General features: G+C 38.9%; 1 protein-coding gene across 8 annotated transcripts in view; it reads right to left on the bottom strand.

Annotated features, from left to right (window-relative positions):
* Positions 1-7,034: 7,034 nt before the first annotated feature.
* The window catches only part of LOC146474863 (uncharacterized), an 80,549-nt gene continuing 73,561 nt past the window's right edge, over positions 7,035-14,022 (bottom strand). For all 8 annotated transcript variants that reach the window (XM_085116616.1, XM_085116615.1, XM_085116611.1 and 5 more), the window contains 7 exons: positions 13,707-13,823; positions 13,068-13,181; positions 12,641-12,964; positions 11,986-12,124; positions 10,772-10,874; positions 9,922-10,058; positions 7,035-8,256 (listed from right to left, as the gene is read on the bottom strand). In XM_085116616.1, coding sequence (XP_084972742.1) covers positions 9,945-10,058; positions 10,772-10,874; positions 11,986-12,124; positions 12,641-12,964; positions 13,068-13,181; positions 13,707-13,823 — 911 coding nt within the window. In that variant the 3' untranslated portion in view covers positions 7,035-8,256; positions 9,922-9,944. The remainder of the gene's footprint in view (positions 8,257-9,921; positions 10,059-10,771; positions 10,875-11,985; positions 12,125-12,640; positions 12,965-13,067; positions 13,182-13,706; positions 13,824-14,022) is intronic.

Below are 14,022 nucleotides of genomic sequence, written 5' to 3'. Positions count from 1 at the left end.
GCCAAGTGTGTCCACATCAATCGGCGGCGAAAATTGCTTGCGATTTTCGCTGGCGATAAAATTCGCCGCTATCGGCGTATAAAATCACCAGGTGTGTCGCTGGCTTTAGGGAACGACGACGGCGACGGCAACGACAACGCCCCAAAACAATAGCTTTAATGAGCAAAACCAATCGCTCTGCGTGTGCGTTTTACATTGTACATTTCTTTGCCGTCCTCTGCAAAACGACAACGTGAAATGACCACATTTAAGGTTTTGTGGAGAACGTGAACGAACGACGATGAATTTTTCATTTTCTTTCTTACCCGTTGTACGCCAGTGCTACCAATTTGGTTCCTGGATAGTTCGCCGTTTCTGTAAAAGTTGAGCGAGTTGAAATAATCGCAAAGCAGCACAAATGAAATGAAGATATATTTTCGGGTGACGTTTTCGTTGCCGTTGCCGTCGTCGCTGCTTAAGCTCCCTTGTACTGACGCCACGGAACACCCAGCCTGATCTCGGTTTTGCAGACGCTCTGGCGTTTCGCGTCGGCTGAAACAGTGGTGGGAAAAGACGTCTGCTCTTGCAGGCTAACCTTACTTTTAAAATCGTGTTTTCCTTTTATCCTTCCTGATGTCCTTACGGCAAGGTTTTCATTTTCTTTTTCCTGAATGAGATTACTTTCTAACTTTCTACAGGAGACTAGCCTAGGCCTCCGTCGTCCGTTGTCGACCATGGGTAGTGCGCCCTAGTAGTCAGACTCGCTGCGGCTGGAGCAGCTGGTCTGGTATGGCTGATCATGAGGGGGCTGATGTGGATTTGGCAGTCTCTCTCTCAGTGGCCACATCTGTATGTGGTCTCTGGCTTCCTGGCTAAGAGACTTTCGCTCCCTTTGGCAGTTTTTTCTCTAGGTCTTCAGCAATGCTGTCCTGTTCTCCCCTGCCTTGAGCTGACGCTGGAGGACGGCTTACCATCTGCTGCGTTAGTCTGCAATGTCCTCCCAGAGCATGATGTCATGGAGAACTGCTCTCATTCTCGGTCTCATTTGACGCTTCCAAACATCTTTGTAGTTGCTGGCGGCCATCAGGCCTCCTTCCTCTATCTGGGGAACCGCGTGATCGAGCCAGCGTACGCTGCGTTGCATTTAAGCAGCGAGTACATGGTCATTTCCACTCTCCTCGGGTACGGCAATAAGACATGGCCCTCATATGCCAAGCGAGAGAACCCCGAACAGCGAGTGCTTTCACGTGCTGGCCTTGTTTCTAGTAGCAATTACTCGGCTAGTAACTGATGCAAAGAAGTCTTAAATGATGGATCAGAGCATTAACTCTATAGTGTATGTTGTAGTTCTAAGTGACCCATCAATTTCCCACTGAGTGTTAGCCCTAGCAAAGAAATTAAATGGAAGACCTAGGTACAACATTCACAGCAGAGTTAATTCTCTGATTCTTCAACTTCAACTTCAGCTTTATTAGGTGTTGGTATAAATTTACATGTACAATTTCTTGGCGCTGCAGGTAGCAAAGCTAATCTAGACTGGCCAGGATGACAAAAAGAAATAAAAATAAGTAGGAAGGCAGACTGAGCTATAATATCAAAAGTACAAGAATAAGGAGAGGTTTTTGGAAGGACTAAAACAATGAAGAACTTTTTTGAGCTTCTTTAAAGGCAAAATAGGAGAAAAGACAAGGAAAATGTGAAATAGGGTAGGTAGGAAAGGAATGACAACACGGTAATATACAACTATGTCAGTTGTGATTGGCTTTTGTCAGTAGAGATTCAAAACCGTCATACACGTCTTCAGATTCTAGAATGTTAAATACTACAATTTTGATTTTCTTTTTGAATAGCGATTTGGGTAATACCCGGAGCTTTGTGATCCATCATTTGCGCCATTAGCACTAGCGGCAGAACATACAGATACATACTTTATCCTTATTTACTTGCCTTAAACGCTGGTCTGTATCACCTCAAAGATTTTTGGTTATACCAAAACAAAATGGGGAGGAGAGACTAGAGACAATGAAGGCCCTCTGAAGGGTAAATTAAACAGAGAGTCAATCTGCAAAGGAAAAGATAATTATCCTATTTCGTAGGGCAGGGAAGGATGGGTTGTAAGCTCCTCAGGTAATAGTTTGGAAGCACTAACGTATTTTTTCTCCAGAAAACGGGGCTTCCCCTCTCCTCTTTTCAAACATAGGGTAAAACCTTCCTAGTCTTCATTTCTCCCAAACTAACTTTTTTTCTACTTGCGGGCATAGTGGGGCAAATTTGGGAAGTTTGGCAATTGATCATGGCATTTTTTCCTAATGTTTGCCTGGTTAGTCTTATATGGTGTTCTTTCTAAGATTAAGCTTACTCTTATCAAGGCATTAAAATCAACCAGAATTGCGGGGATTGTTTTTTCTGATTGAAGGAAATAAGGGCTAAGTCCTCTTTCCCGCTAATCGGCTTCATTTTAAAAAATAATTTAAGATATTGTCCTAAGTAATATTTTTTTCCAATTGCAAGAGATAATCGGACGATGGAGAAAGGCAACGGAGTTATCACTACTTCTAAAGTTAGTTTAACCGGTACAAGATGAAAAGTGATAAAATAAGCAAGTAAAGGTCAGAGTTGAACTTATTACCAGAAAACACAGCAACAAGATGATATAGTTTCAAGGCGATCTCGAAAGACTTCGGGAAAAGGTTCTTCCCCCTCGCAGTCACTCAGTTAATTGAGGTAGGGAAACCACATAATGATATTATTGACATTGTATGATATTATAGTTCAAACGGCCTGTACAATGACACGTGTGCGTTGTGCGTGCCTCGGTGTGAAACTTCAAAATCATGAAAATGCATGCCCGGTATATGTTTTCCATTGTTTTCATGTTATGACAATTTTTTTGTCTTGCATATGAATTTGTTTTGTTTCAAAGGATTTTTCGATCAGTTCGACGTAACTAACAAAAGCAGCAAGCGATACAACCACTTTACAACTTTTAATGAGAGATGATCACAAAAGCAATGTACCTGTAATGAAAGATGACATTTTTTTCCATGGAAGCAAACAAAAGAGTTCATACAAACGCCGAGAAGCTGCAGCGAAAGCACTAGGTTCAAATTTTAAAAAAATTCTAAAAACACCAATTTGCGAACAGGAAAAACTAAAGAATTAGAATTAGCGAATCTAAAATGTGTGGCTAAACAGATCTCAATCACGATAATATTAATGATTATTTGAATGCTTTTTATTTTCATCACAGAATGACAGCCAGAACGGTCTTCTTTGTGTGTGTCTCTCTCATGACGCTCACTGTTAAAGTTTACACTCAATCACAGGTAAGGATATTTTGTTGAGTACATTTCCGTGACAAGAAAACAACTTCAATTCCAGAGTTGTTCTTTGCTAAGACTTAAACAGTACACCGGGGAGGGTTTACTGAATTCAGCATCTCTCTCAGTCTTCACAAATACATTCTAGTACTGTAATGATAGTCCTGGTTATATTAGTAAGAACGTTACACCCGAGGCATCCAAAGCCTTTGGGTTGTTGAAATCTAAGTTAAGATTGCGACCAATCAATTTAATGTGTCCGCCATCTTGGATTGCAAAACTCCAAAGAGACTGGGCTAGAATTTTCCCGGGCCTGTTGTAATTCCCGGGTTCCACATTCCCCGAAGTAGGAAAGTGGGCGAAAACGTTAATAAAAGTACTAAAAATACCGTGTCACCTTTCGCATGTCAGTTCCTTAGATGGTGCGTGGAAGAAAATGGTGTTTGTCATCACAACTGGGAATGCTGCGACAAGATGCTATGTAGTGACCACTTTGGGGTCGGTAAGTGCATACCGCTTACACAATATCCAGGAGCCTGGCCTCTTCCCCGCTGGCCCCAGCCTCCCGCTTTTCCTGCTGGGCCAGCATGGTACGGCCCGTTTCCGCCTCTTAAGCCAAAGAAAAAGAAAAAGAAGAAGAGGAAGAAAACGAAGATTTTTATCAAAGTGGCTGGCGATCTAACCGGATTAACCGTCAAGGCAAAGAAGAAGAGCAGCTTGCTGAAAAAAGTTTAGCTTCAAACCGGTACACCAGAAGGACAGGAACAAAAAGGAAACGCATTTGGATTGAATTAGGTCTCTTAAGGAAATTAGTCTAAGTGTTTTTGGACGTAAATCGGCCACAAAACCGCGCCTGAAAAGGTGGAATCACACAGAATTAGAATCCTTGCCGGCGGTAGATCGAGATAAGTACTGATGGTCAGAATTGGATTGTCATAATTATAGTTACGCCTCTGTATTTGTGAAAGAAATAAAGTTTACGGACATTTGCTGTCAGTAGTCATATTATTCTAGAGTTCCTACTACCCCAGAGTATGCGCCTCGAGGAACTAAATATACCGATTAACTGAGTACTTTTTGCACAAGCAAAACATCGTGGTTTTATTTTTCACGATTTAGTATGGGAAACTTCAAGGTTATTGTTACCAAAGTTACTGAGGTTTTCAACTGTACTCGTCAAATGAAAGTGAAATTAAATATATGAAAGACCTTGGCAGTTATGTACGCGGCATGAAACGATCTACCTACAAAGAAAAAGACTTTTTCTTTGTACGTAATTCCTATGCAGTCGCAAGCACTCGTTCGTACCCAACCAGATTAAAATCATTGGCGTTAAAATTTGAGACTGGAAGAAATGCTTTATAATAGGTCGAGGATGATGTGATCTGAAATTTTATAGATAAAATAACTAGGGTACAGAAAGTTTTTATTGTTTGAAGTCAATTCTACGAGATGATTCCAGAGATGTTTACTAAGCCTGCGCGGTTATTACCGCCAGAAGTTGGCTTTATATAGTTACTTTTAATTGTTTTAGATCTAGTGCCATTTGAGTTAGTCACTTTGACTAGGTTCTTGTTGTTTTATGAATGTTTGGTTTATCAACAGAATAGATAATTATAGGTAAAATAAAATTGGCCGCCGTATAGAGATTCGAGTGCTGACGTTTCCAGCGAAGCCCTTCGTCAGAAATTTACTCACTTTAGAAATACGATAGAAAAACAACTCCGAAAAACATCTTGCTAACTTAAAACATAAGTATAAGAGAGAAGAGCAAACAACAAGATGTTAATGTAATATTTCGGTCCTTATTCCAAGAAGGCTATTATCACACGAACATTTACGGAGTCTCGAAAACGTACAACTTTAAGGAGTTGTTTTTCTATCGTATTTCTTCCATTTGTCGGCGGGTTAAGGTTACTCACTTAAGATTCCGTAAAGGAATAGTGCTTCTTCGTCAGCACTCGGATCTCTTGACCTTAAGTTACCAACTCCGTTGATAAACCAAATATTCCTTTTAACCCCTCACCGACGCAGCACCGCCGTTTCTTTAGAAACTGACTCCTTATCGTGTTATTTTAATTCTCTTGTGTATATAGTCACTTTTTCCTTGCTCTCGCTTTCTATATAGTATACGTACAAATCAGCCTTTTCGCTGCCATCTCAATTAAGCTTATCAAATAAAGGATGATAACGAAGATGATGATGACGTAACAGACAAGGAACATTTCCTTTTTTTTAAACTGTGTTTCATTCTTTTTTTTTTTATTTTTGAGAGGATCCTTCGTTAAATTTTCGGACACGACGCGAACAGTTTTTTTTCTTATTATTACCAGAACGTGACAGCAAGGTCTCGGTTTTTCACTTGGTTTTGACCAGTCTTGGAAAATGTGAAAGATTTTGGTTCAGGCCTTAAACATTGTTCATAGCTTAAAACTTTGGTATGTGATTTGGAGTGGATAGATGATGATGATGCCGAATGATAATGATGATGATGGTGATGATGATGATGATAATGATGATGATGATGATGGTGGTGATGATGATGATGATGATGATGATGATGATGATGATGATGATGATGATGATGATGGTGATGATGATGATGATAATGATGATGATGATGATGATGATGATGATGATGGTGGTGATGATAATGATGATGATGGTGATGATGATGATGATGATGATGATGATGATGATGATGATGATGATGATGATGATGACGGTGATGGTAGGGAACACAACATTATAACTATTCTTTATTAGTTTTGACGTCTTTAAGGCGATTAATGGATGTACAACACGTTAAACGTGGAAGAAAAAACAAATTAAATGTTTGCGTTGAAGGGATGATGAATAACGGGCTTCCCCAAAGGGCAATGTGGCAAAAGGAAATATTATAGTAATCGAACATGATCTAATAATCTGCAAAAATACGGCAAATCACGCAGCCAAGAACGCAGAGCGTTGTAAAGTAAAACCAAAGTAAGCGCAAAATTACTTTCGACACTGAAATGAAAACCGCCTTATCATACAATACAGTTCCAAGTCGAATAATTCTCAATTTTAAGTGTTATATCGTCAGGTGACTCAGGTCCCAGAGCCTTCTTTTTCAAACTTTAAGAATGTAAAATCAAATGATTGGTTAGCAAACTCACGCCACTTTCTCAACCAAAATCAATCGGGACTTACCGGTAGGTCACTCCCATGTATTTGCTTCGAATTCTGATTGGTTCATTGCGCTGTTTGGATCTGTTGTGATGAGCCACAGTAATAGGCCCTATCACGGTTTTCGACGCCATGACGAGTAGGCAAACAGGCTTGAAATAACAGTGTTTGTATGGAAAACCGATATCAAATAATTTTCATAAAACATGAATTGGAAACTTTTGGCACTAGGGAAAGGATTTTAAGAAAAAAATTGGAGGGATGTAGCTGTGCCAGAAAGCGTCCAGTCGTGTTTTGAACTTTCCATACATTTCCCTGCATTTTTTCCCGCGAACTATTTTTAGTAGCAGTTCACAGCTGGTTCGCAAAACAGACAAATGTATGGGCGACAGCAGAGCGACAACAGCGATAACCCTTTTCTCTCTTTCTATTTTTTTTAGCATGTTTCGACGTTTCTCTTGGCCAATAAATCTACCTCTGATCAATTAACTTTGTACAAGCTTTCCATTCCAAATTTGTCATTTTTTCGTAACTGTTTTGGCTTTTTCCACAAAACTGTATTCAGTACACAATTAAACTTTCTTTTATTATACAGTATTTACAGTTTCATTGCTGAACATACCATTGTGGTACAATGTCGCTTTTATCCTTGCTAGGTAAGTTACTGAGAATCTCTACGTTATATATATATTTATATAGGCTAAGTATACGTTATCTAACGCGTGTCTTGTAAAGTGACACTTCGTCCGAAGCGATGTTCCAAACTTCTAAAGCAACTTATCTTGATCCTTAAAATGGGAAAATAGTAAACTCTGAAAAGCTATTTGTTAAATGGTTGGGTTTTTTTTGGCATCAGGCATATAATACTGAGATTTGCCCATCTTGTTTTGGTTAATTAAATCTACACCAACTGTTACCTCTCGGAGGCATACACCTCGTAGCAAGCGGACACTAAGTCATTTGTCCCAGCCTTATTCAACTGACCACGTTTGGAATCTCCCGTAAGTAGATAATTCTTCTAAGTTTTAACTGCTATCAACCAAAACACTTATTCATGTCTCTAAAATTCTACTGAACTAAGTATAGCCCTTTATATAAAAGACAGAAAGGTTTTTTGACCAGAAAAATAACTGGTTATCGGAGATCCGCCATGGCGTTCTTTTCAATACACCGTATTCACAATTGACAGACACGCGGAAAAAAAAGGCACCTAGTATCAAAACGAGTCATACAGAAAGTAATAGACCAATTCCGAGTTGCTGTGAACCTCATTATGAAAGTGAGGCTATGTGCAAAGTTTTTGTTATGAAAATTAGTGTTCATTCATATGCAAACAAAACTAATTTTCATGTGAAAAGTTTCGCACTTAGCCTCGCTTCCAGAGTGAGGTTCACAGCAACTCGGAAATAGCCTATTTTTTGGTTTATCCTAAAACGCCTCGTTTTGATGCCTAGTGCCAGTTTTTTCCCGCGTGTCCGCCATTTGTGAATACGGTGTATTGTACGTCTGGAAATCTTTAAGTCGACAAAAATAGATCGAATTGTTACTGTGTCTGGTCATCTCTGTAAAGTTGTCAAATCTGTATAAAAAAGGAGGTTTTAAAGTTGCATCTACAGTAAATGGCAAACTAACCCCCATCGATATGAACGCCTCACATTGGAATTCGAATCATGTAAAGCGGTACATGTACGAATAAGTGACGTCACTGGTCTGTCTTGTTTTCTGTATGTCTTTGATGTCAGCGGTTATTGAACTTTGTCGGTTGTACGTCAAGTAGTGATGCACGAGTCTGTTGGTCAAATAGGACTAAGCATTATTATATAAAACGGAAACAATGGACTATGAGAAAATACGACAACGTTTTCTAAAATGCCTGTATTAAGGCTGGCGACACCACGCCAAATTTATTACAAAAATATTTAAAAATCACTGATATAGTTAATACAATGTAACAAATTAGACAAATATATCAATAAATGATAATGTATCTGAAAACGTTTAATTTTCTACCGCTTAGCAGCTACTCGAAAAATCATGCGTTTTAAAAAGATTTGATCCTCATAATATCAACATGGTTCTCTGTGAGTATACTTTTTCAAACGTAATTCGTATTGAAATTTCTTAAGAGCTAAATATATTTTTCCTGTAAAAAATAAATCTTACATTGCTAAAACTTACAGCACTCATGCATTCTACACCAAAAATTCTAAACCATGCCATAGTTACGCTGACGCTGTACGATGGAACATTGTCGATGAAATAGTGTCGGTAAAATAAGTTGTTTCTACAGTATTACTAAGCGGAATAGCTATAAGTTGAAAACTACGTTAAGTGTTTCAGCAATTAAAGTTCTATGACTTATCTTCACTAAAACCTGACGATAGTGTTCTCTAAACTAAGAAAATAGACTTCTTGAATAAGGCCTAGCTCAACAAACGTACGTAATGAAACTTGATCGAGGACGGATCAGTCTGAAATTATAGTAACACTAGAAGTATTGAAGAAACTAGGAAACCCTGTGAAAACCAACTTCAGAATGCAGAAACAGATTACAGACAAAACAAAAGTGTTCTTCTCTATCGTTCTCTCCTAAAACATTATGCGGACAAGATGCGTGGTACAATGGCCTAACCATTCCCTTTCTTTTCTACTTTTAGGCAGGACGTCTTAATTACTCGAAAGGTCTTCTTCCCATTTAAGTTCTATACAGCTATTTCAATTAACATTATGGACTCAGCGGTCCAAGTCTACGGGTGACAAGACCACATCATGATATCCCACGGTTTTTACGATCACTTTTAATTAAGAATGCATTGTCCGCGCAGAAACGAAACGATAGGTGTGAAAACGTACAGTTGTGCAGGAATAGCTGTATATTATTGAATTTTCCGAAAGTGATTATCTTCAGTGCCTGGAAAAGTGGCCTGGATACAGTACTTCACTGAGAACCGATACAGGCGAAAAATTGAACATTAAGGTAAGCGACGTTCACATAGTCTTAACTGATCGACTATGAAAGTGCATGGACTGCATGCAGTGAATGGCTTATCTTAGCCGGCAAAACTATCTTCTCTTCCAGAGACACAAGCTCTCCCGACACCCTGGAGAATTTCCATATAAGAAAAGCCACGCTCTTGTTGCTTCACGTTACAGAAACTGGAGGTTAACGCTGAAAATCTGAAAGTTTGGGGTACGTTTTTAACATGACCAACTCATAGTTGGTTTTGCTAGGCCTTAATAAATCAAAGTTTGAAACTATCAAATAGCTAACAGTCAGTTGAAAAACCACCGAAACGTTTAACCCTTTGAAGTTACGTGTCAAGAAATTGTGGTCAGACATTTTTTTTCCGCTTCTTACGGAAACTTAATTTGCGTTACGCAAGTTACATAGCTTGTACTACGTAACGTCTTGACTTTTGTGAAGATCACATTGAATCACGTGATCTGTCATTACCTTAGCAGCATGCGCAGTAGGGACTATGTCTGCTGTAGTCTCAAGAGTCTCTCTGTTATGCCGCCACCTTGTGTTTCACTCAGCCATTCCTTACAAGGAAATTCGTATCTTCGTCCATTTTCATCCGTCACTGTAACCTGATAGCGAGAGATTTAGCGTCATAGAATTTTGTTAATATAACGAGCGCATGGATAGGTTACTTTGCCATTTTATATGATAGTGTGTAAAAAATAGGTATAAGATTATATTACGTAACATGTTGGTTTTTTTCCTACAAGGAATAAAAAACAGCCACGTTGCGGCTACGTAATCAGGGTGATGCAGACATTTCAGGGAGTTTGGGAGAATCAAAGCCCCTTCCCAACGACATTTGGTGCCCGTTAAGGTATCTTATGACAATAATTTTTCGACATCTTCATTCCGTGATTATGGGTGACATTTTACGGCCAAATTTTCGCAAATTTCGACCGTCAAAAACTTTTTTCTTACAAAGATCAATAATTATGAAGATCAATAAATAAGCAGGATTTATTTTATGAGATAAAATTCCATCAAACCTTTGCGAAGTTAAACAAGCGAGGAAAATACTAAATTATGATGCCGCGAAAATTCCTGAAGTATGATATTTCTTGAGGTTTTTTGGATCCAGATTGGCTTTCTTTTATCATGATATTTTGGCCAAACTAGAGACCTGATAGGACACAATCCCACTCGTATGCAGAGAACGTCCTTAGACTGATCCCTAGAAGGCGCATGTGCAAGAGCTTTTATTTTTAGATCGCTGACCTAAATTGTGCGCCAGCTATGGGATCGAAAGAGATGGCACATAACAGTAAAATTTCTCTCGTACCTTGTCCAGGAACCAGCTGGGTGTTGATCCTGAGTTATCGTGAAGTATTCTAACCTGTCTGAGTTTGCCAAGATCCGGTAATACCAGAGTATTGATGTCATTTCTGTTAAGATGGGATAGTGAACACTATGGTCAATCGTTACTGTTTGTTAAAAAGGGAAAACCTGACTTTATTTCGCGTAAAACAATCCAGTTCTAAGGCCTTCCCAGAGGGTGGAAAGAGAAGAGATACGTGAAACAACAGTTAGGTAGTCTGCTAGTCAAGGCTACTGTGCACTGAGCCTAGTCAAAGCCAGTTTAAGGATCCTCGGATTGAAGTGTAGTATCATTTCAACTTGGCCAGCAGAGCAACGCGAAGGTCTAATCATTTTTAGATATTATCAAAAGGCGCATCTCTATTGGCTTGCTTAGTCATTAGCATACACTGGTATAAAGAAGAAAACTACTTAACACAAATGAGTGATCTCCATAAGTGGAATGAGCCCTGGAAACTTAACGTTTTCTGAAAACTTTGAGCGTGGTATGCTGAATAGCGTTTGAGAAACGAATGTTAAAAGTATTAACACTTTACCAAGAGTAGATGCAGCCACTCAGCCACATATTCTTTGTAAATTTTACAGTTTTTGAAAACTAATTTTTCTAAGATTGTTCAACGAATCGCACCAATATTTAAACTGACTACCAAAAGTGACATGTTCTATTAGTTTATGGTGTTCATTTGTCCGTAGTTTGTTATCTGATATATCAGTTAATGAGGCAAAATGTAAACAATGACGTCAGCCAAGGGTCTCCTTTAAATGGTCTGAGACGTTCGTGTAGATCGGCTGGCAAAGTAAAATTACCACATAGGGTGAACAAGGTGAACGCAGCATTTTGTCCCTTATTTTGACTAAAAAAAACATACCTTACGTTTCATTCCTAACATTCTGAAATCTATGCCTAATTTTAGAGTTGGGCAATGCACAGGGGACGAGGTGAAGAAAACTAAGGAAATAGTATATGGTGTTCCATGAAAAGAATAGATTCTCTCTGTCTCGAGCACAGGTTATACCGAACTTTTTGCTCTCTCAACAGAGACTAGTTTTGCTTGGATACTGTTAACAGCAATTTACTACTTGTTGTCTCGAACTCCTGCTTGCTTGAATGAATTTTTGTTTGCTTGAGTGTTCGAGATAAAGAGTGTCTATCATTTCTCCTCTCAAACTTCCACTTACTTTCCCCTTTCAAAATGTTTAGTGTCCAATTTCCTGAAACCTGAGTCTCCTTTCTCTCCATATAAGGTTATGTACACTTTTGCGTCTGTGTCAGCTCCCTCCAGGTCTCCAGTTAACGTGCTAACAGTGTAGTTTGTACCTGAGGACACATTGGATGGGATTAAAAGAGGAGGCAAGAATTGAATGATAATAGTGATAGGCAAAGTACCGACGAATTCTGGTAGCGATTGTTGAAACAACGGTTCCCCTGACCTGAGTCAGATTTAGAATAAGATTTAGTATTTTTTCCGTATGATAGTGACAATTTTCGTCACGAAATATGTTGAAACAGAAGGGGAGACGTAAAGGAGAAGAAAAAGAGGAAGGATAAGAAAAAGAAGAAGAAGAAGAGGAAGAAAATGAAGAAGAAGAAGAAGAAGAAGAAGAAGAAGAAGAAGAAGAAGAAGAAGAAGAAGAAGAAGAAGAAGAAGAAGAAGAAGGAGAAGAAGGAGAACCCGACGAGTTTTCTTGAAGAATACTGACCTTACACATGTTCAATGATATCCACATACAAGCGTATAAAAAGAGGCTCGGAAGTTGATTAAAAAGATAAATGGCAAAAATGTAGCACGTATAGCCCTGTTTTCCTGTGCTAAAGAGGACGTGTTCCATTTACCTAGACCAAAGAAGTAGACCATGTTTGTAGAATTGCCGCCGCAATTCTCCTTGTCGTTTCCTTTGCATGGCATGTTGCAGAGAGCTTCGTCTGCTTTGCCATATTTTCCATACCGGTGCCCGCAGTAACATCTGTCAGCTTCCTGAAGGCCAAAGTATGAATAACCCTTCTCCTCCAGTGCGCATGATCGTACACAGTCCTCCTGAGTAACGGATTTCACTGTAGCTTTGTCTGGGAGATCGTGTTTTACGCCGTCATCTTTGTAACAGCCGACTTTTTGGAAAAGTAAGAGCACGTCTTGTTTCTTTTCCTCTGGTATATTTTCTGTTAGTTTGATAAACAGAAACAGTCAAGTATATACAGCAAATTAAAAAAAAAATGAGACTTTCATTAAGTTATGTAGCAGCTAAATAAAAAGGACACATACCAATCAAATTAATAGAGCTGCTGTTTTTCTGATAATCCTCGCTGTCGATCTTGAGCTCGGGTTTGGGAATTTTTGTTCTCTTTACGATAGGATTCTCAGCATCTGGCTTGGAAACTGTAGACGAAATTTGTTAAGATTGTGAAATAAATATTTTATTCAAAAGCAACTGAGCAACCCCATGATGAAGGCTCAATATGTTGCACCGTGGTGCAACACAAGTGCAGTTTCCAAAACTTTGAAACCTTTTATTGCGAGAAAACGCACAAACTAACTAAAGGCTTTTTCTAAAAAATGTTATATCTTCTCGCCGTTAATTCCAGTTATTGTATAGTTCGCCGAGCAAACATTGTCCAAAAAGTCGCCAGACCACTTGCCGTAGGCGTATCTGTTGCAAGAGCTTGAGGAAGTTGTTGGGACTAGACTTCGCTCTTTATAAGGAAACGTCTTTTTATGGTGTGCCGTGTTGTTTAAGAATTTCAATAGCAGAAAGCTAACATTCATAATAAATCATGATAACAGTGGAACATGAACAAAACCATTAACAAAGTGTTGAGTTTAGGAACAGGATCGAAAGAAATTGTAGTAGTGAGCACAAAAGAGAAATATATCTAATACTGATTTGGTTAAATATTAATATACCTTGACAGTTTCTTCCTGTGAAATCAGATGTACATTTACATCGGTATCCATCCAGCCTCTTGCTGTCCCGGATACACCTCGCCCCATTCTCACACGGCTGAGGGTCGCACTTGTTTCCTGCAATTGATGTTACATTCCTATTGCTCAAACCTATGAAACGCATCTCTAGAATATACACAAAATCACGCAAAAATACTTTTCCCTTGTTCACAAAAAAGTGGCGCCGAAATGATTATAATTCGTGTTTGATTTGGTTTAGTTTTCTGTACTGCACTCTAAGATTTAATGGTTGATAATAAAATTACACGACTTTCTT

This window comes from Pavona decussata, unplaced genomic scaffold (assembly GCF_977016875.1).
Source record: "Pavona decussata unplaced genomic scaffold, jaPavDecu1.1 SCAFFOLD_87, whole genome shotgun sequence".
NCBI classification, from domain to species: domain Eukaryota; kingdom Metazoa; phylum Cnidaria; class Anthozoa; order Scleractinia; family Agariciidae; genus Pavona; species Pavona decussata.
Note: the sequence above shows the minus strand (reverse complement) of the source record. Positions and strands in the feature narration are given on the sequence as shown.